The sequence below is a fragment of the Salvia splendens genome, chromosome 13 (assembly GCF_004379255.2).
Source record: "Salvia splendens isolate huo1 chromosome 13, SspV2, whole genome shotgun sequence".
NCBI classification, from domain to species: domain Eukaryota; kingdom Viridiplantae; phylum Streptophyta; class Magnoliopsida; order Lamiales; family Lamiaceae; genus Salvia; species Salvia splendens.
In genome coordinates, this window is record NC_056044.1 from 32,268,909 (window position 1) to 32,290,372 (window position 21,464).

General features: G+C 32.9%; 4 protein-coding genes across 8 annotated transcripts; 2 read left to right on the plus strand and 2 right to left on the minus strand.

The window, feature by feature from the left end:
- Window positions 1-555: 555 nt before the first annotated feature.
- Window positions 556-2,299, minus strand: LOC121762323 (16 kDa phloem protein 1-like). The gene is made up of 4 exons (XM_042158167.1): window positions 2,195-2,299; window positions 1,800-1,865; window positions 1,464-1,620; window positions 556-848 (listed from the first exon to the last, which is right to left on the minus strand). Exons 1-4 carry the CDS (start codon window positions 2,259-2,261, stop codon window positions 701-703), a joined length of 438 nt encoding a protein of 145 aa, XP_042014101.1. The 5' UTR covers window positions 2,262-2,299; the 3' UTR covers window positions 556-700.
- A 576-nt stretch (window positions 2,300-2,875) lies between these two features.
- On the minus strand, window positions 2,876-5,737 carry LOC121762322 (receptor-like cytoplasmic kinase 176). Of its 4 annotated transcripts, none has more exons than XM_042158162.1 (6): window positions 5,581-5,737; window positions 4,639-4,937; window positions 4,390-4,525; window positions 4,169-4,311; window positions 3,955-4,078; window positions 2,876-3,404 (listed from the first exon to the last, which is right to left on the minus strand). In XM_042158162.1, exons 1-6 carry the CDS (start codon window positions 5,633-5,635, stop codon window positions 2,992-2,994), a joined length of 1,170 nt encoding a protein of 389 aa, XP_042014096.1. In that variant the 5' UTR covers window positions 5,636-5,737; the 3' UTR covers window positions 2,876-2,991. The 4 variants fall into 4 exon arrangements, with proteins under 4 accessions (XP_042014096.1, XP_042014098.1, XP_042014100.1 ...); XM_042158164.1 differs by having other exon boundaries at window positions 4,639-4,959; window positions 5,581-5,729; XM_042158166.1 differs by having other exon boundaries at window positions 4,639-4,813; window positions 5,581-5,728.
- Window positions 5,738-11,666: 5,929 nt separating this feature from the next.
- LOC121761082 (DNA replication complex GINS protein PSF2-like) lies at window positions 11,667-14,576 on the plus strand. 2 transcript variants are annotated; one of them, XR_006041916.1, is made up of 9 exons: window positions 11,667-11,806; window positions 11,893-11,967; window positions 12,083-12,197; window positions 12,798-12,894; window positions 12,975-13,005; window positions 13,086-13,181; window positions 13,762-13,911; window positions 14,203-14,280; window positions 14,366-14,576. XR_006041916.1 is itself a non-coding variant. In XM_042156675.1 (8 exons), exons 1-8 carry the CDS (start codon window positions 11,759-11,761, stop codon window positions 14,221-14,223), a joined length of 633 nt encoding a protein of 210 aa, XP_042012609.1. In that variant the 5' UTR covers window positions 11,667-11,758; the 3' UTR covers window positions 14,224-14,576. The 2 variants fall into 2 exon arrangements, 1 of the variants encoding a protein (XP_042012609.1); XM_042156675.1 differs by having other exon boundaries at window positions 14,203-14,576.
- A 2,500-nt stretch (window positions 14,577-17,076) lies between these two features.
- LOC121763068 lies at window positions 17,077-19,675 on the plus strand. The gene is made up of 3 exons (XM_042159129.1): window positions 17,077-17,763; window positions 18,675-18,891; window positions 18,978-19,675. Exons 1-3 carry the CDS (start codon window positions 17,533-17,535, stop codon window positions 19,460-19,462), a joined length of 933 nt encoding a protein of 310 aa, XP_042015063.1. The 5' UTR covers window positions 17,077-17,532; the 3' UTR covers window positions 19,463-19,675.
- Window positions 19,676-21,464: the final 1,789 nt, after the last annotated feature.

Here is a 21,464-nt window from a genome sequence, read left to right on the forward strand (position 1 = left end):
ACAGAAAGTCCACCTACAAAATACAATATTGGTTATTTGCTTTTTTTCTCAATGATGAACTTATTATCCACTAGTATCATTTTCCTCAAAAAGTCTTGCACTATTAATAAGATTAAATCAGCCCCCGTACATCATACGGCATTTATAGAAATAAATAAGTGATAACGATGATTTTTTGTATTAATTACATATATAATTTGTTCAAACAAAATCACATCCCTTTATATATCAATTTGACAAAAATGTTTACATTAATGTCATTTTTCATATGCAAATTATTGGAATGGAATCCATAACCACATAGTTATACTTATATGCGATGATGTGGCGAACAGTTTAAAACACGTACGACTAAGGGAAAAAAGTTAAAATTGACAAAATGATTATATTAAGTCAATCCATGACCACATAGTTATATACCATATGTGATAATGTGGCAGCCGATTTTCAAATGTGACCACATGGTTTGAAGGAATTAGTCTATAAGAATATCAAAAATACAGACTATGTTTTCTACATTACAAATATCTTCTCCAATTGAAAAACCCATTATTTTCTTTCTCCACCAAGTATTCCGATTGCTCAGTCTCACTCTGCATCACAACAAAAATAAAGATAATCAATAAACATACTATTAATTATAAAAATATATGTAAACTAAATATGTGGTTTTCCCACTAAAAATAACAAAATAAATAAATTACGGCAATACCTTGGCTGTAAAAGTAATCGCAACTTGAATTTCACCTTGGTAACTAAGGTCATTGAGAATAACCCTAAATTTTTGTGTGCCAAAATCCGCTTTGCCCTTCTCTAATCCTATTGCAATTAAATCCTTCACATATATCCTGCATATGTATAATATTCATTTTCTTTAATCAGCCAAGCCATTTAATTAAGGAAACATGTAAAAGAATGAAAAAGAGGGTGAAAACTCATGATCAATTAAATATTGGAATTAAAAATGAAAATAATCACTAAATAATAAGTCTAATGGAATGCGTGCTCATAGTTGCGTGCTCAAGGGAGTAACAGAGCACGTGCTGACATGCTCACACGCGTTGAGGGCTATTGAGCATGCGAAAATTCGAGTATATATAATTAGTTCTTCATTATCTACGTCCTTATTTTGATTTCTTCGATTTTCGACAAACCCTATCAATGTATCTTAGATACTCCTACAAAATTAATAAAGTGAATGTTCATTCGCTTTCATATTTAAGCTTTAGTAGCTTCATATCTACTGATTGATAATACCATCGAATTCAAGTTGATACACTGCTAAAAGTGCTCAACTTTTCATAGTTATGTAGATATCGTAAGTGCACAACTTCTCACACTTATGAATGCTTTGATATATTGTGAGTAGAGTTTATAAATGAAAATGGAATAATTTTTCCAAATTTACCAAAAATGCCAAAAATACGTGACTATTTTTAGGAACACAGGGAGCAAAAGTTTACGTGGATTGGCCCAAAAAATCGTCGTTGCTGCACGTGTCATGGTCGAAAACACGAAGATTTAGCTTGTAATTATTTTGGTTATCATCCGATCCATCGAGTGATGGGAATTCCACCCTAAATTTGAACTCTTCATTCCACACTGGTTTCCTACCTTGCCCTGCAATTTTCAAACACTTAATTAAATTTACTTATGTGCATCACATAATCATATAGTACAAAGTTTTGATGAAATAAAATATTAGTCCACAAATGTCTAAAATAGCTTGTTATAGGAGAAGTGCACACATTTTTCCTACAAGAAATAATATAACATAAAAAAAATTGAATAGAAATTACCTTTAGCAGTAGTGCTAGTGTATTCTTCATCTCTGTATTGAATCACAACATACGGGTCGATCCTACCTGTATCATATCTGTATATATTAATAATTTCATATCCTCAATACAAATGAAATTAAATAATACATAAATATATATGTATGAAATATTATATTTATATTTCCATTAATATCATACTTCAAGATATAAATCTTGTCATTGTGATGAGTTTTTACAGGCATTTGGAAAAAAAACTGACATAAAAAATTATTCTTTTTGCTACAAATCGGGATGGTCAGGGCATTCCAAAAGAAAGGTTAGGCCTTTCTGATGAGGGAGCACCCGGCTTTTCTCAGTGAATCGCTAAAACGATGAGACAATATCGAATAAGTATTTATCTTGTAAATACGTACCTAAGAAATTGGTGCGTTTAAGGCCCTTAGCTCCGATCAGTTTCACCTCCATTATACCCACCCCCATCTCTGTTTGTGTGAGTAGACAATAGCAATAGAAGAAGATCTTAGTTATGGGAATCAAATGAAATGAAATGATATATGTTTGAAAGTGAATAAAATTACATTTACAAAATACTTAATAGATTATGTGCTTGAAATTTCGAAGAATCCGCTGTCGCAGCCGACGTTGACCAATATTTAATTTCTTTCTTGGCGTCAGTCAATTTTTTAACATCGATTTAAATATTATACTATTGAAATGAGAGAAATTTAAATTTCTCAATTTCAACATGACATTTCTAGATACCATGAGGTATAAGACGAACTTGTTTTAAATTTAATTATCATATACCAGCTCGAGATTTTCTTCGAAGGTGTGATTGCAACTCCATTCATTTTATGAGATGTTCATAACTTCATTTCTAATTTTCTTGAGATTTTTACAACTTATTCTCAGTTGTCCCATTGGACCAAATTCATTACTCCATATTTTATTTTTTAGTTTCTTAGCCAGAAAACGACAGCTTTTAGTCGTCCACGTCGTCACATTAATACTTCTCCACATCACCATATTTTTACATGTGTACGCCAACTCAGCATTGCATTTACTCAGAAAAAAAATCACACGGGACAACTGCAAATCTGAAACTTTGTAATTTCTCACTTAAATTTCGAAAGACGTGATAGGCTGATAGCCTAGAATTTGACCAAACTGATTAATTTTGGCACCTTATAAAAAGATTGCATTTTTTCCCTTACAATAAAGCAGAAGGTCTTGGATAGGAAGCAGTTTTTCTGGTTGAACTCTGTCCATTTCCAAAGTGAAGTTGTCTCTGAGCTTCTTCTTCAGTTTGGACAATGCCTGTGTCCTGAAGTTGCTCCAAAGCTTTAACCACTTCGTCCATCGTGGGCCGGTACTTGGGCTCAATGGCTATGCATTTCACAGCCAATATCGCTGCTCGTAGCGCCCCACTTGGCTTGTACTGGCCTTCTATACGAGCATCTATGACACGGAGCACTCTCCGTTTGCTTGCCAGAAAAGGCCTTGCCCATTCAATCAGGTTCTGCTCGCCCTGAGGCCGGTTCTGGTCCAGCACACGCCTTCCCGTCAGTATCTCTAGGAGAACGACACCAAAGCTGTACACGTCGCTCTTGGCAGTCAGATGGCCTACACAAGAAGAATGAAACCTAAGATCAGAACTCAACACCAAAAAATTTGAAATGCTCGTCTCCATTGGCATTCACCATGATTTGATTTGATTTGATCAGAAATCATCACTACACCAAATAACATTGCATACAAAAATACAAAAGCAAATCAAGATTAATGTATTATTTAGGGTAAATAGCCAAAAAAACCACGAAGTTTGGTCAAATTCTGGTTTATCCCATAACTTTTTAAAAAATGGCCAATTAAATCATAACTTTGATGATTTTCGGAATTGTCCCATGGATTTGAATTTGAGGAGAATTGGGCATGACATGGACGACGGGAACGTATGAAAAAAGCTCGGACGTTTATTCAATATCGTGCTCAATTCTCCCTAGACGTTCTCAGTGTCCATGTGATGCTCAATTATTCCTAAATTCAAATTCATGGGACAATTTAGAAAATCATCAAAGTTATGATTTAGTCAGCCATTTTTTAAAGTTATGAGATCGATCAAAATTTGACCAAACTTTGTGATTTTTTGGGTTATTTACCCTATTATTTATACCTGTGGCCATATACTCTGGAGCAGCATAGCCGTAGGTGCCCATGATTCTTGTAGAAACATGGCTTCTGCCATCGAGTGGGCCGTCCTTAGCCAACCCGAAATCAGAGAGCTTCGCGTTGTAGCTCTGTTCCAAACCAGCAAATGAAATGTAAGTGTAACTACACAATATGTACTCACAAACATGTAGTGAAGTTAGGGAATAATGCACACATACAGAGTCAAGCAAGATGTTTGAGGCCTTGAAATCGCGGTAGATGACCTTTGCCTCCGGGCTGTGAAGGAACGCTAGCCCCTTCGCTGCACCAAGCGCCACCTTCATCCGTAAATTCCAATCCAACGGCTGGAAATACGATTCCCCTACCCAACAACAAGGCACACAAAATCACTCATTGTAACAAACAAAAGAAGATCATTTCCTTCCTAATAAAAACTCACTCCTGAATAAATGATTCTCCAAGCTGCCACGAGGCATGAACTCGTACACGAGAAGCCTGTGCTCGTCCTCCAAGCAATAACCAATCAGTCTCACTAGATTGGGGTGGTGTAGCTGCCCTAGATAGTTGATTTCTGTCTGAAACGTGAAAACGTGTCACTTTTAACGGGATAGAGGGAGTACATTTGATCAAACAAACACATAACTAATCCACCAAAACATAAGAAAAAAGAGAAAGTGATGGTACTAACCAACCATTCCTTGTGACCTTGTGAACCTTCTTGATTCAGTCTCTTGACAGCAATGACCATTCCCGTCCCCGCCTTGGCAGCCTTGAAAGTGTGCTCGTCGATCCAGCCTTTGAAGACAGACCCAAATCCACCTTCCCCCAACATACTGTCAGGGCGAAAGTTTCTAGTGCATATCCTGAGATCATTGTATCCGAAGCTCTTCAAACTCCCCGTGTCCAAGATTTCAGCCTCGTTTCGAGGGGTCAATGGCACTGAGGGAGGCAAGCTCCCATCAAAGCTAACATATCTAGAACTTTTCCCTGATTTGGGAGATTCATGTGTCTAAACTAAGTTAGCTAGCCATCAAAATTGGACAGCAATTCCTCTGCATCAAGAACAACTAATCCAATACATGTATTTGTATTTCCTTTCCATCAGTTTTGCATCTCCATTAGCAGATTATCTATGAAATAAAATAAATTACTTCCGTCCACAAAAAATAGTCATATTTACCATATCAATCCGTCCACCAAAATTAGTCTTCGGCCAAATTCTCTTCAATGAAGCGAGTCTCATTTTTCACTAACAATCTTAAACCATTTTTTTCTATCTCTTATTTTTCCAATTTTTACATTAAAACTTATGCTATCCACTAAAAAGATTACTTTTTGTGGACGGATTTAGTATAATTTCACTTAAACTTATTTCTTGAAATGTTTATATGATTCCTCCAACCAAAATGAACTCCACATTTAGAACAAAAACACAATCTTTCATAGCACAATACAAGCAATTTCTATGACAAATGTGACCTCAAACACAAAATTCCAAAACCACCAAAGGTGAATAGTGAAAACCTCAATTCATCTCCATTTTGCAGAAATTCAAGAAAATCAGCAACCTTAAACACACACACACACAACATTAAACACATCATATATACGAAGGTGGGGATTTACTAACCATCTCTCTGAGGGCTGTGGTGGGCCCCTATTCGGGCGCTGCAGCAAGAGCCCATCAATTCTCTCTCCTCAAAAGCCAAGAATCGGAGATAACAAAGAAGATGTGAAGAGGAAAAGCAGAAACACGAGAGTCGAAAATTCAAGCAGTAGGTGTGAACAAATAGAAGGAAGAAAAAGAGTAATTTGTACTCCCTCCGTCCCGGACTACTCGCACATTTCATTTTCGGCACGGAGATTAAGGAATGAGTGTATAGCAAAGTCAACAATTGCGGCTGTAGGTGATAATTTTTACTAAAAATGGAAAGAGTACAAATAACTTGGGACGCCCAGAAAGGAAATAAGTGCAAGTAGTTCGGGACGGAGGGAGTAACAAGGAAAGTGTTTTTATTAATGTGTTTATCTGTGTGCTGACTTTTACGTAACAACGTTTAGTCAACTATCCCTACTGCAACTTGCTCGGACATGGATAGATGTTTTTGTATGTATGTATGCATGCACTGTACGTGACAGAGTTTAGTCATAAAAAATTAAAATATTTATTTATTACTATTAAATAATACTCCATTGTTTCTGTCCAAACTTAATTGTTACTCTTTTTCATTTTAATCCGTCTCAAGTCACACTTCATTTTTACCATAAATGATAAGTAGGTCTCATATTTCAATAACTCATTTCACTCACATTTTATTATAAAATTAATATAAAAAAGTGGGTCCCATAACTTTTCTTTACATTTCTCAAAACTCACGCCCACTCCAAGAGTGACAATTAGATTGGGACGGAGGGAGTAGTACTAGTAAATTTTTTATTTAAGATTTTACAATCAATCTAAAATTATGAAAATATATTAGTATAAAGAAAAGTTAGATGGCTGCAGCCTGCATGCATTTCCAGCCGTTGGATTGGTATTCAGCAACCTTTTAGATTTTCCTCCAATTTTATTTTTCTCTTACTATTCAGTATTCACTAGAGTACGATTTTGGAGTACTATATTTGAGTTTTATTCTTGATAAATTTTGGGTTTTCTCAATTCAAACTAAAAGATAATGTTGATTGGAATATTCAATTACTTCCATATCATTAATGGAGACGGCAGAAATTTTGATTATTGTAGTAGGGAAATTTATGTTACGAGGTGGATTTGTGAAATAATTGATGTATACCAATTCATAGGCTTATAAATTATAAATATGTGTGAAGTTAGCTAGATGGATGATCGATATAAATATTATCACTTGTTCACAACTACTTGACATAATTTTCGCTTATGGAGTATATTTTTTCTCAGTTTTAATGCAGTAGTAACAAAAATATTTTAATGAATAATAATTACTGATCACGGATTAGTGGTATTTACTGACGTAATCGGTAAAACGATGATTTTATAATTATCAACTTTTGCAATGGAAAGTTTTCGATTTTAAGCTTCCCAAGCTATATTTATGTGTCTATCACCAATCATGGGCAGACGCAGAAGTATTTATCAATAGGCAGAGGCGAAGCCAGGATTTTGACATTGGGGCCCAGCCGCACGTTGAACACGTAGTGAACTATTCTTTTGTCTCTTAAAAAAATTAGAGATATATTTTTCGATGTTAACTTTGCTAGAAGTAAACTCGACATCGACAATAGAAGTCGCGAGAGAAATGATACTGTTAATAATATGATTTTTGTGTGAGTAATATAAACTAGAGATCTATACGATGATTGTTGTTAAAAAAAATATCGATGTCGAAAGATCCTTAAATTATATAATCGGCATCTTTAATCATAGAACTCCATGATGTAATTCAAGATAATTAATAAAGAAATGAAATAAAAAAATATAGTGTTAATTTTTATAATAAAATCATTGTTTGTATGTTATATTTACAAATATTAGTATATGATATATACGCGGAGTGATCAATTGCTAACTAATTAGTAATGACAAATTAAGATCAAATCTTAGTAATTAGATTAGTAGATCTAATGTTTGAAATAATATCACATGGATTATATTTAAATTAAAAAATTAGCAAATAAACTTAAATGGTATTAATGTCAATTCTCTCATCAAAATCATCTCAAAACTTTAAATTTACGTAACTCTTTCGATTTAAATTATTTTTCAGCAAAAAATATATCAAATTAAAGATAATTTTATAAGGATTCCAACGAGATCTCAATTGCATATGTTCTGACGATGTTCGGGTGATGAAATTTGATAAATTATATTTCAATTTTGTATGTGTTGCTAAGCAGATTTTATCAACAAATGCAAAAAAAAATCTCAATATAGTGTATGCAAAATCTTAATATAGTGTAGGTAAAATATCAATAAAACTGTATTGATATTTTCTTGTACTTGTGTTGATATTCTCATGTCATATTGTTGCTATTTGTAATACACTATGTTGATATATAAAAATACCCACAAAAATTATCATATGATAACATAATGACGATATTACCCTTTTGTTGATATTTTGTCTACTATTTATTGAAATTTGTGAGCTTTAATCTCATCCACTCATTTCGAAATCTAAGAGGGTAGATTTAGTGTTAGTTTTGTATTATGATATTATAAGCATTAGAAGATGACCCTATGATATACTCAACACGAAGACCAAGAGAATGACCAACTCAGCTACCTACTTAATAAGTTTGAATCTATGACTATATACCATATATAGGAATTCCGGAAATTGGTGGGGGACCATGGGCCCCTGGCCCCTATGTGGCTTTGCCACTGTCAATAGGTGTAAATAGGGGCTCGAATTTCTAAATTTTATTCAAAAGTATATTTTTAAATAAATTAGATTATTTGTAGAGACTTTTACATAATAATTTACACTAAATTTTAATAAAATTTTTAAAAATTAATAGAAAAAGGTTAAAAAAATAATATCAATGAGGACTTAAGCCCCTCCCTCTCCTCACTTGGGTCCGCCCATGTCACCAATACAAAAGATATAGATATATATAGTGAGTATGTTTTTTTTTCCGTGTGGTTGTAGTTAGTCATTTTCTTTTATAACAAAAATTAACATATTTATTTATTTCACTAATATTTTACCCTCTCTTCAACTATTTATTTCCCATAAAAGAATTAACTCAAATAATTTCATATATATTCTAGAAAAAGTTAATCAATTTTTAATTTGTAACTTGATCCTTTCTATTATATGACACATAACGTTCTTCACTCATAAAGTCATAATATTTGTAGTAATTATTGTTCATGTGGTATAAACACAAAGTGAAGTGTTATTTACTCTATTAAAAATTGTGTTGTATTTGACCTATTTTTATACTACAGAATGAGTGTAAAATACCATATTTTTAAATGAAAATGTAGAAATCGTCACCCCAAGACTCTCGTGACCTTTTCTTTTATTTAATTTAATTAATTTCGAATTTGGCAAGCATTGACCTAGTGACACCTTCTGTTTAATTTTAAATAATAAAAGACACGAAGATAGGAAATGTTTTTTTAGATAAATAAATGAATAGTGACATAGAATCTGGCAACATAATATACGACTTTGACCTTTTAATCTTAAGCAACTGTCCATTTAATTTCTTTGACAATTTAATTCTTTCGACAGCAAGACAATTTGTTTTATGCACGTACTTTATTGATTATTTTATTTTTATACTATAACTGTAGTGTGATGATTAGAAGCATAAATTAAATGAAAATCAAGCAAGTTGTGTGATGACTTATCTAGAATAATAAATTATTGATCTTTATTTTCTTTAGAACTTTCAAAACTTTATGTTTTTTGATGTATAATCTTTGCCAAAGTTAAGTGTATATTTAATCTGTTTGGTTTTATCGAATTATTGCCAAAATAATTTGGATTAGTGCACATTTATAGCATAGTCATATCAGATATGATTATGAATACAATATTAGAGCCCGCAGGAGCATAGCCCAGTTGGCAACGGATGGACAGATCTTGCTGCAATGAGCCTGGGTTCGAATCTCACTGCTGTCGTGTAGTTGCTTCCATCTCTCAGTCACAAGTGTGAGGCCTTGGGAGATGGGCTTTTGGCAGCCAGTGGGTTAAGGTCTCCCCCTTAACGGGCTACTGCGTATCCTAATTTAACCCTTTCACATAATGTTGGGCCGGAGTGTGGGGGCCGTCAAGACGACGGAATCGCCATTTGGTGCAATGAATACAATATTAGAAAGCTCCCAAAAAGTATGACTAATAAGAAAAGTGGTTTGACTTTAGAACGATTAAATACACCAATTGCCATGTCCTAATCTTGGCCCATTGTGAATTTTATTTTTATTTTCTTTGTATGGAGAGAAGCATGAAAAGTCAATAGCTTGACTAGATTAACATATGAGCAAGCATAGATGACCTCATATTTTATGAAACTAACAAAAAATTTTCTTGAAAAAATGGTGAGGAAGTAAACAAAATATCTGATGTTTATTTATATTGACTTTTTTTAAAATAAAGTTTTTGCTCTCCAATCCAAATTGATAGTCATATTTTTCATTATGAATCATCAATTAAAACTAGTCATTCTTTTTCTGATAAGTTTATCTATCTTGTTGGGATTGAGACACGCAATTCACATAGATCTACTCTAATTAATACTCTATGATAAACCAAGAGTCCAAGATATGATGAAAGAACAAAAACCTAAAGTCGAAGGCGAACAAGAATCCATGAGAATTGATTTCTTGATAGGTAGTAGTATAACATTTGAATTGATTTAGGGTTTTCAGACAACTAGAGACATTTTTGTCAACTTACTTTATGAGAATAAAAAAAACTAACTCCTATCTAAAGTTTGAGGACCATATATATAACTTGTATTGGTGTTCAACAAATTAAAAATCACAATATAGTATCTACACTTTAAATCTATAACAATGTACTACTACACTTGAGCCCCTAATTTAAACTTTAGTTTAATTAGGTCACTTTAAGTTATACCCATTAAATTTGTCATGTAGCCAAATATTTTTCAACATATCTATCTAATAATATGGACTTTATTCTCTACTAATAATTTCTAATTATATATATCTTTTATTTCTCTCATATTTTACTAATTTTATGATTCACTATATACAGTCTTGAGTGAAAGCGAATATAAAAAAGTAGGGTAAGTTAAAGCCAAATGCATTGAACAATGTAAAGACCCTCCATAAAGCTTGAACATTCGTCTTAAGTACATGTCAAAATGGACTTAGTGACCTATTTCTAACGTGACATTAGAACAAGCACAAATCGGTTATGAGTGTTTTTCGGGGTAATTACATATTTCATATAAAATGTTTTACCTTTGTTTCAATTTAGTACAAAAAATATTAAGTTTACATATTTCATACAAAAAGTTTACTTAGTGTTCCAAAATAATATATTCCGTCAAGTCCCTACTAACACCGTTACTTCCAATTACATTATACTTACAAAAAGTTTCATCAATGTTTTAAATTTGTATAAAAAGTTTTAAATTAAAACTTTCTATTTATTATTTCAAACACATTTATTTTTATTACTCACAAAAATGAAAAACACAGAAAAAAAATCACCACTCTTCATCGTCAAATTAGCGAATTGCATTTTTTTGTAAAAATGAAAAATTAAATATTGACTATTGGAAGCTCAAATTAGCCATTTTGTAAAGATGAAATATGGATTTATTTTATACTGTATTCTATAAAGAATACAATAAAAAATAGAGTATATTGAGAGACATAATTATTTTAAACCACGATCAATTGATGGAAGAATTGATATTGAATGTTAGTTTTTTAGAGTGATTAATTGTATGAAATCTCTAATTATTCTTTTATCATGATGAGAAGTTGGATAAATTATAAACTAACTAATGGTGTCTAAAATATTTAACAGAATGTATTAACTTAAAACACTAATATAACTTTTTGTATGAAATACGTAAACTTAATATTTTTTGTACTAAATTGAAATAAAGGTAAAATAGATACGTATGAAATATGTAATTACCCGTGTTTTTCCTTTCGCCATTATGCAAGTTCGATGAGCTATACTAAAATTAATCTTTATATTTCGAGGGACAATAAATATCACAGAAAAATATAAAATCGAATTCTCACAAAATTCCCGCCATTACAAGCCAGAGAGTTAGGGCTGTGAGCTCGAACCTACTCACCTCCGCCCTGCTCCACACAACCGCCTTATCGGAAAATGGCCGGCACCTCCGATCCCCATGCCTCCGCATTTTCGGCGGCAGAGGTCCGTTTGAATCTTTCTCAACTTTTTCGATTAGTCAATTTTTCTCGATTTGACCTCCATTTTTTGGAAATATTTCGATTACGCAGCTGGAGTTTCTAGCGGAGGATGAAATTATTGAAATTGTGCCGAATTTGAGAATGGATGCTCTCAATTTCATATCTGTAGGATCCGTTCTGTGACTCGCTCCTTTTTTACGCGTTCAATTTGATTTCGTGCTCGAGTATTTATATTGATGGCTTAATTTATGGTTTTGTGGTTGATTTGTTCTGCTAATAGGGGGATTTCGGTCCTTTTAGACCGCAAATACCTACTCAAGCGCCACTTTGGTTGGCAGTTGCCTTGAAGAAGAGAGGGAAGTGCACAATTCGAACTCCAGAGTGGATGTCGGTTGGTGAGTTTGAAGCTTAATTAGAACTAATGGAAGTTTAGCTAGCTTAATTAGAGTGATAATTGAGCAAAAAATACTAGTGAACTAATTAGAGAGATGTCTATTTAGGTTAATCTTCTTGACTTCTTTAGATCGATTATTCGTTTGTTAAGGCCATAAGCAATTCATGTATATGCACCTTGAGTTTATTCTACATTCGCCTAATTTGTTGAACCAGCTCTTTTCATAAAAACCGAAACACTTTTAATCTTTTATTCAAAATTCACAGATCATATGCATTTTTTTACTATAAAACATTGATGCCCTCCTTAATCACCATGAGTCAGTTTTCCGTTATTTTCTGTGGGAGTTGCTCGATTTACGGCCGGAGGTTTGACCAATTTGACAGAGTACAGTGCAAGTCAAGGCTGTGTACTGGTTAATAGAAAATAGAAATTAAAGAGAAACAAAAGATGGGCATGGTCAAAGAAAAGCCAAATTGCTCTCTAGTTTCCTCCATGATCCCTTTCTCTTCAATGTACTCTGTCAAAATCATGTTTTACTTATCTTGTATACACTCAAAATGAAAGATACTTATGCTATTAATATCTTCTTTTGCCATAGATAAGTTAACACAAGTACTGGAAGCAGAGCGAGATTCTGACAAGTTTCAGCCTTTGCCATTTCACTATGTACAAATATCAAGGCTTCTTTTTGATCAGTAAGTATTTATATGCAATGATTTAATTTGCCGTGTTAAATTTTGGCTGTTGTTTTGAACATGTATATATTTTTATGTAGTGCACAGGGCGATATTCCTGATACCTACATGGTTAGTGAACTGTTGTCATGCTCGTATTCTTTCTTTGGCCTACCATGTTTTCTAGAATCTTGATTCGGATTTCCATAAAGGTAAGGTCCCTCATTGAGGACATCAAGGACGTGAGGTTTCATAAGATCGGGAAAGGCTTGGAGTCTATCTCAGGGGAAGGTACTTTTGCGCTGAAGGTAAGTTCTTTTTCGTGTTTGTAATTTCACTTTTTCATATTAGTGCATAGCTATGTGCATACATATTCGTTTTGTAGCTTTTGATGCCTTCAGTTATGTTAATAGGTATATTAGTAGTGTAAGTCCTTTTTCAACATCATATCACAGTGAAGAAAACTATTGTTACCATTCCAAAACTTGTTTATTTTGTGGATTACTGTTCATAATATTCTTGGACTAGTTTTATAAGTTTTTCAATTCACTGACCTACTTATGCTGTTGACTTGATCAGGTTTCAGTATTGCTGCTAACTCTGTTCCTTGAATCTTGATAAGGAAGTTTGTCAGTTGTAATAATCATTTGCACAATATCTTGTAACTCGTGTAAAAAATGCATTAGATCGTGATTTGTGGGTATCTGGTTGCATCTTTTGCATAACTCATGCAATATATTTCTTCTCAATTTGTCACATTTGAAAGTTGTGAAAAATGAATATGACATTGTTCAATATGTTGTCGTGGATGGTAGCTAGGTTAGTGCAGCCAGTAGCATTAAATTATTTGTATTTTCTCTCTTCTCATCATTTCCTCAAAACTTGCAGCTCAAGAACTTGTCTGCAATGGAAGCAAATATAGTGCGCCCATTTGTTACAAGAGCTCTCGAGACATTTTACAAGCTTAGTAGTTCTGATATGATTCAAGAAACAGACCACGCTCCTAATAGACAACAAACAGCCAATCGTGGGCCAAGAGTAAGTTACATGTTCATGCTTTATATTGTCAAATCTCCCACTGGTGCTCAAGTCGGCATCTCCTATCAAATGATTCAACTTACATTTTAACAAGTAAAAGTTACTATTGTTGCTCATCTATCCAAATCTTTTCTGGCAACTTACCCTGCAGTCTCTTTCACTTTGTTGGTATTCCATCAAGCATTTTCGACTTGATTCATCTATATACTTGCAGCATTTGGTTATCTTACTGATCTATTCATTGCTACAAGTGATTGTGCTTGCTGACTATCTTCTGCTCTTGATTTTCAGCGGCAACTGAAAGATAGATGATTCCAATCCCTGGAGATGCTGTACAAATGTATTTGGAACAGTATCAAACTGAAAGTAGTGAGTTCCTCTAATTGGCTCTTACGGTTCTTCAATTCCTTCACATATTTATCCAACATATGTTTCGCTGCGAATCAATCTACAGCAACAGATGGCTCCTAATCTTGTCCAAGGACACTTATAATCGAAGTAAGGCTATTCCTTAAATATACATCCTTATTTGTATTATTCTACGGTCGTTTGTCAAGACTGCAGCTGGTATTATTGAAGGTTATATAGACATCTAATTTGATAGTCTTTGTTTATGAAACAGTCAGCCATAAACATGCCTAGATCAATAAAATTTGTTCAGTAAATCGATTTGTGTTTTGCTGTTATGGTTTTATTTTTTATCACCTAATGATTATGGCAGTTGAAGATTCCTAGACATGCTGAACTGTAGTGCTCCTAAATTGGTGTCATATATTTGCAGTTCGTTGCTTTTGTCTTAGTTAACTAAATACCTTTACAGGGCTAATAACACCTATTCATTTGTTAGCTGTCCCTAAACTTAGGGTCTGGTGATAAACACATAATATAATAGGATGGATCACACACACACACACATCTCTCTCTATACATATATACACTATATATATGGTGAATCTACCTTCCTGACTATCTGGATGTCCAACTCCTAACATAGTAGTAACATGTAGTATGTTCTTGGAGAGTTGCTTCTTGGATTAAAATCTTAAATATATTAATGTAAACACACCTCAGGTTAAGAGAGTTTAGTAAAGAAAATATAGGTTTCTGAAACATTATCTTATATACCTGACAGTTTTTAGAAAATAGAAGTTTAAGAATATTTGATAACTATAAAGAAATATATGGCTCACAACTTTAGGCAAAGACTTCTGTGATCACTTGATATTATTCTATTTTAAAAGGTAATGAAGATTGCTCTCTCCGTATGCCAATAAACGTCTTACTCTCGGATGCTCGGGTTCTAAGAAATGTGAATGAATGTGCAGAAAATTAGTAGAATGTTGATCTCAGTTTTGTGGAGTAAACTAGCAAAAGTGAATTGAAATAAATAATTGTGAAGATATCAAAATAACAAAATGAGACATCGTGAAGGGAATATCTCTACTTTGTTGAAAAACTCCATTGTTATTTACTCTGTTTTTTTTCCTTCCCTCCATAAAATTAGTGTTTATAAATTTAGAATACTTGCAAAAACTTTCTATATTTCCAAAATGTATGCATGAGGTTATTGGCCTTTAACTACATCAATTTTGATTGAATTCATGAATTGTACATGACTGGACTATACATCAACTTTCAATTTATCACGACTTTACTACCGCGAAATTAAAATTCTCAAATTTTATGATGATTTGGAGACCGGAAGTTGTCTGCATAAACTCATGTTATACGACGTCGTTTTGAACCAAAGAAACGAAGCTTACTTTGGGGTTTGAAAACATTGCAAATTTTGTGATTTTGATTTTAATTTGTGAGTAAAAGTTCCGTGTATATTCATCATACGTTGATGATTACTTCAAAGTTTGGTTTAAACTAATAATTAGGTAATCTTTAGATGCTTGAGCTGGACATAGCTATATTCTGTCTTATGTAAGTCTTCATATGCATGTGCAATAATACTCCATTTCAATAATTTATGTCTTCTCAAAATGCAAATATTATTCCAAAAAACTAAATTGAATTAAATTGGCCCATTTTCGCCTTACAAACGTACTAGTCAATGTCAATCTTTCTATCATATACTAACACCCCAAAATAGGAAAATAAAATGCAAAAAATATGAACATTTAAAACAAAACAAAATTGCAATTTGGGGTTGTTGTTATTACTATTCCCTCTTTTTTGAGCAAACAATCGTGAATATATTTATTTCTATATCCTCATTTCAGCCTCATGAAAGTGATGAAATAAAGGAGGGGAAAGTGTTTGAAGTTTGAACTTTTGAAATATTGAACCATCCACAGTTAATTTATGGCCACCAATAATATATGAGCATTACCGCCATTACCTTTTGGATTCTTTATTTTAGCCAATCATATTATATACTTATATTTAATATTTGGTCAAATCATTGTGACACTTTTAATAACAGAAAAACTTAAAAAGAACAGTCAGATTATATTTGTGCATGGTCCAGTTCCCATTTTACCCTAATCACATTATTTGTATTTGCACAAATATTAAAAAATACATTGAAAAAGAAAATTATATAGTAAACTTTCTACTATATTTATATTTATTAGCATGATAATCGATTAATCGAGAGATTTAATAAATAAAAAAATAATCGTATGCTAGTAAGTATGTTGAGTTGAACATTCAGCTTTCGAATACTACTCCTGATTTATGCTTAATCCGATTATTTGATCTTTGAGGTTGATAAAAAATATACAAAATACGAATTCAAAAATTTTATAACTAAATACAAACCCAGAAATAAAAAAAAAACAGAAAAAATTAAATAATTAATGGTTTTCAATTTTTTTCCAGTTTTAAAAAATACTAATCTGAACCAAATCCGAAAATCCAATTTTAAAAAATTAAAACTCGATCTGATTCGTAAATAAAAAAATTGAATTCGAATATTTGGTTCGATATCCCATTTAAATCAAGAATATTTTTACCATCCCTATATATAAGTAAAATGAGTTCAGAAATAGGCACATATTAATTGAGGCTAATTTTATGGTCACAAAATAATCATGAACAATTAAACTTGGCCATTACGAAACAAATCGAGATGTCCATTTCCGTCATTTCACACTCAACACATATATTATATGTATATCTGTTATGATGAACTCTGGTAATTGCGTTCTTCTTCTTCCTCCTCTGTCTACCTAAATCTCTCATCTCCCTTTTCCTATTTCATTGCATTTATTTATTAATTCATTACGTTAGAGTAAATTCATTATATATATCCGTATAATGTTTCATTTCAATTCATTATCTGGATTGGGAAAGGCTGTTTCGACGTCAAATCCGAGCTTATTAATCTGTTGATTGAGTTTTCCTAGGAGCACAAATGGTGCAATTGTTTTACAGATTTACAAAATTCAGAAATTTCGAATTCGATTGACCAATAATTATTTTTTGCCGTTCAATCAGGATTCGAATTTGTCGTTTTCGTTCGTCCACGAATTCTTTTTCCCTAATCTTATCCGGCAGATTATGAATTGTTTCCTCTGCGGATTAATATAACCTTAGGATTTTTTTTCCTTTTTCATTTTTTTCCATTTTTTTGCAAAAAAAAAATTGAATTGGTTGGAAGTGTATTTTGCAATGGTGGTTGGTGATGGAATGAACTGCGGGATTTATAGGTCGTCGTCCAATGAATTGTGGCCGAAACAGGCTAGTGGAGGAGGCGGAGTCAGTCATGAGAGCGAGCATGATTTGGCACTGATGGTTAACGATTTTCTCGAGAATGGGAACAGTTGTGGGGCCGATTCCCGATACAGCAGCGACAGCGACTCCAGTCTCTCTGATCTCCTGCAGCTCGCTGACAAAATCTCCGTGAGTCCTCTCTATATATAATGCAGAAAATTGTTTTGGTAAAGACGATATATATATATATATTTTTGAGTTCAGAATTTTAGAAAATAATTTTTCTATATCTCACCTGATGATAGAGGCTTTTGCATAACGATTTATACAAAATATATATTTTTTTAACTTGGTAGGGGCTTAAGAATTGTGTTTGTGTTGGTTAGGAAATGATTTTGAGGGAAACAATTGAATGACAAAGTGTTATGATGAATTTCAATTGACTGACTGTGTTGATGAATATTGTACTTAAAACCAAACTTTTGCTTTGGTGAATTCAATTATAATTTTGTTGATGTGATAGAGTTGCTATGGTTTGGATGATGGTAATTGAATTATTGATGTTGAAATAAATGATTTATAGCTGGAATTAGCTGGATTTGTTAAGGTGAAACTGGTGCTTGTGCATACTTAATTTATGTTCAAGTTTATAGATATTGATGTTAGAAAGGGAAATTGGGTGTAAAAGGCATTTGGCACAATAAATCATGGTTGTTGATTGTTTCTTGTTGAATTGTTGGACTTGAATCCGAGACCTTTCGCCTTTCGCCTCAATAATCACTCTACTACTAGTTTAGACACACTAAACCATCACTCTCTCTTTATTTGTATACATACAGGTGTGTTTGTGTTGATTTTAAGGAAATGTTTTTCAAGGAAACAATTGCTGGAAAAAAGTGTTTGTTAATATCTGTCTTGATGAATAGTGTACTTGAAATCGAACTGTCGCTTTTGTGAACTCAAATCCAATTCTATAATTTTTAGCTGATTTTTTTAAGCTGTGGTTAATGTATGAGGCCAAATGTATCGGATTCGAGTGTACTTTCTTTTTCAATTGTTATGTGTGTGTATATATGAACTAGTCGTGTTTGGTTCTGCAGTATTTCAAGATGGCGATGGATAAGTACGAAAACGACTTGCTTTCCGTGGTGAATTCCCTCGCGCTTTCAATCAACGAGCGAGACCTCCACGCTTCGAACTCAGGTCCGTGCAAAGCCAGCTGCATCCGGTTCTCCCTAGTAAAAATGCTGAGGCTGTCCGGTTACGATGCAGGCCTCTGCACGTCTCGGTGGCAGGGGAGCGAAAAGGTCCCCGGAGGTAAAATCACACCTTGTCCTGTCTCTGTTCATGATTTGTACTAGAGATACTCGTCCTAATACGACACAACCTCCCGTTGCATACAGGCGATCACGAGTACATTGATGTCATCCGGTTCAACGACACAGGAGGAGCCACGGAGCACGTGATCATCGACATAAACTTCAGGAGCCAGTTCGAGATCGCCAGAGCTGTGGACTCGTACGACCGGATACTCAACTCTCTTCCCGTTATCTACGTTGGCTCGTTCGCAAGGCTCAAGCAGTTTCTTCAGGTAATGGTGGAAGCTGCTCGATTTTCGTTGAAGCAGAACTCGATGCCTCTGCCTCCGTGGAGATCGCTTGCTTACTTGCAAGCGAAGTGGCAGTCTCCGCATCAGAGGAGGCCTGATTCTGCTGAAATCGACACGAACATATCTGATCATGTCGATGATCACAAGAAGTGCGCGGGGCATCTCATGAGGCTGCATTCGTTGCTGCTCTCGGAGATTGAAGTCGAGCGAACTCTCAAGGCGTATAACCGGGATAGGAGGGCGAAGACGGAGAGGCGGAGGTATGCATTCTTCCATTAGGAGACGTGCGAATAAGCTTCAATGGCCAATGAATTTACACAAATAAATTGCATTTTTCACAAATAGTGAATGCTGAGAGAGTTTTTTTTGTTATTGCGGGAATTTTGATATTTGTTTTGTGATTTTGTGATGTATTTTAGCAGCTGTCAAACTGCATAACTCAAATCTTTTTTATTCTATGAATGAGATATGCTGTGGCTCACTTTGTCAGAATGTTTTGTTGTAGTACACTATATTTTAAGATGAGTAGATTTTTTATGTTGTTTTTATAGTTTACTTGTCTAACATGAACAAAGTCGATAAAAATGGTTCTCTCTCATGTGTTTAATTTTTCCATCTTCTTCTTATTAAGTGATGTCACGTTAACTTTTTTTTATATACTACTACTATTATTAAGTGACCGTCACAATTTTTTTTAAATATATTTTGCTCATATTTTATTATTAAACTAGTACAATATATGTTCATGAATATAATCATGGTAGTATATGATCCGTGTTTTAATACAAAATCGCTAAATTGAGTGATAGATGAAAGAAAAATTGTTTAAATATTGTTAATGGAAAATAGAACACTCCTAATTAGAAAGGAAAATTACCATAAATAAATTAAACTAATTTTGATAAATGTGTTAAATAAAAATGAAATAAATTTATTTTTTTATGGACGAATGAAGCAATTTAATAGACACGCCAATTTGTTTTAATCTTTGCACAAATGGGAGGAAGAGATGTAAATCACTACTACTATTACTATTTTTAAAATTATTATTAGTATTATTTTTTATAGCAAATTACTACTGTTTTTAAGCACTGTAAAATTCCAATATTTCGGACACGCCTTTTTTTCGTTTCTCCTTTTATTTTTAACACGTTGGTATTGCTCAAATAGTAAAATAAGATATTTTTTGTGCTAATCAAATACAGTGTCCAAAAATTAAAAATAAATAAATTACTGAAACTTGTATTTTTTTGTGGTCGTATTGTGTGTGGAATGTGGACTTTAGGCCATCCACAATAGAAATAGTCCAGCAATAGCCCAGCCATAGCCTAGCCACTGCCACATCATCAGCACTAAAAATCCTTCTGCCACATCATCAAAACAAGCAAATAGCCCAGCAATAGCTCAGCCATAGCCTAGCCACATACTATCCACATCACTATTAACAAATATATACCAAATGCAATAATTAACAATAACGCAATATACGAAATTTAATTTACGAGACATATACGGGAAAATTCACTAATATTAATAAAATTTAAAAAGTACATAATTAAAAAAAATTACATAATTAAAAAAAATTACATTAATTAAATTTACAAATGAAAATTTAAAATAACATTACAACTTAAAGTTAAAAAATAAAAAAAAGACATAATTAAAATCTTAAAAAAATAAAAATGACATAATTTAAAATACAATTTTAAAGAAAATCCTTGAATGAGATTGTCTCACATCGAAAGTGGAACATAAAACATTCAAGGATATCTCTCTATAAAAGAGAAACATCCTTGAATGAGATTGTCCCACATCGAAAGTGGAACATAAAACATTCAAGGATATCTCTCTATATAAGAGAAGCATCCTTGAATGAGATTGTCCCACATCAAAAGTGGAACATAAAACATTCAAGGATATCTCTCTATAAAAGAGAAACATCCTTGAATGAGTTTGTCCCACATCGAAAGTGGAACATAAAACATTCAAGGATGCCTCTATAAAATAGAGGCAACCAAGAATGAGTTTGTCCCACATCGAAAGTGGAACATAAAAATTCAAGGATGTCTCTATTAAAGAGAGACAACCAAGAATGAGTTTCATAAATTCGCAAGCCCATTAAATATATATGGGCTATAGAAAACAATTTTATATTTGCTTGCTCATTTATAAAAATTGATTTTTATATATAGAAAACAATTTTTATAAATAAATAATATTTTTTTATATTTGATTTTTTTTAAAATTCGAATTTTAAAAATTCGAATTTTAAAAAAAAATC

Bases quoted from the DNA above. Each gene is read 5' to 3' on its own strand.
- LOC121762323 (XM_042158167.1), bottom strand. From the start codon at position 2,261: ATGGGGGTGGGTATAATGGAGGTGAAACTGATCGGAGCTAAGGGCCTT. The intron at 1,866-2,194 runs GTACGTATTTAC...GATATGATACAG, and splicing joins TAAACGCACCAATTTCTTAG to GTAGGATCGACCCGTATGTT. The intron at 1,621-1,799 runs GTAATTTCTATT...TGAAAATTGCAG, and splicing joins CACTAGCACTACTGCTAAAG to GGCAAGGTAGGAAACCAGTG.
- LOC121763068 (XM_042159129.1), top strand. From the start codon at position 17,533: ATGGTGGTTGGTGATGGAATGAACTGCGGGATTTATAGGTCGTCGTCC. The intron at 17,764-18,674 runs GTGAGTCCTCTC...TTGGTTCTGCAG, and splicing joins AGCTCGCTGACAAAATCTCC to TATTTCAAGATGGCGATGGA. The intron at 18,892-18,977 runs GTAAAATCACAC...CGTTGCATACAG, and splicing joins GAGCGAAAAGGTCCCCGGAG to GCGATCACGAGTACATTGAT.
- LOC121762322 (XM_042158162.1), bottom strand. From the start codon at position 5,635: ATGGGCTCTTGCTGCAGCGCCCGAATAGGGGCCCACCACAGCCCTCAG. The intron at 4,938-5,580 runs GTTAGTAAATCC...CTCCCAAATCAG, and splicing joins CCACAGCCCTCAGAGAGATG to GGAAAAGTTCTAGATATGTT. The intron at 4,079-4,168 runs GTATGTGTGCAT...GGTTTGGAACAG, and splicing joins CAAACATCTTGCTTGACTCT to AGCTACAACGCGAAGCTCTC.
- LOC121761082 (XM_042156675.1), top strand. From the start codon at position 11,759: ATGGCCGGCACCTCCGATCCCCATGCCTCCGCATTTTCGGCGGCAGAG. The intron at 11,807-11,892 runs GTCCGTTTGAAT...TCGATTACGCAG, and splicing joins CCGCATTTTCGGCGGCAGAG to CTGGAGTTTCTAGCGGAGGA. The intron at 12,198-12,797 runs GTGAGTTTGAAG...CTTTTGCCATAG, and splicing joins TCCAGAGTGGATGTCGGTTG to ATAAGTTAACACAAGTACTG.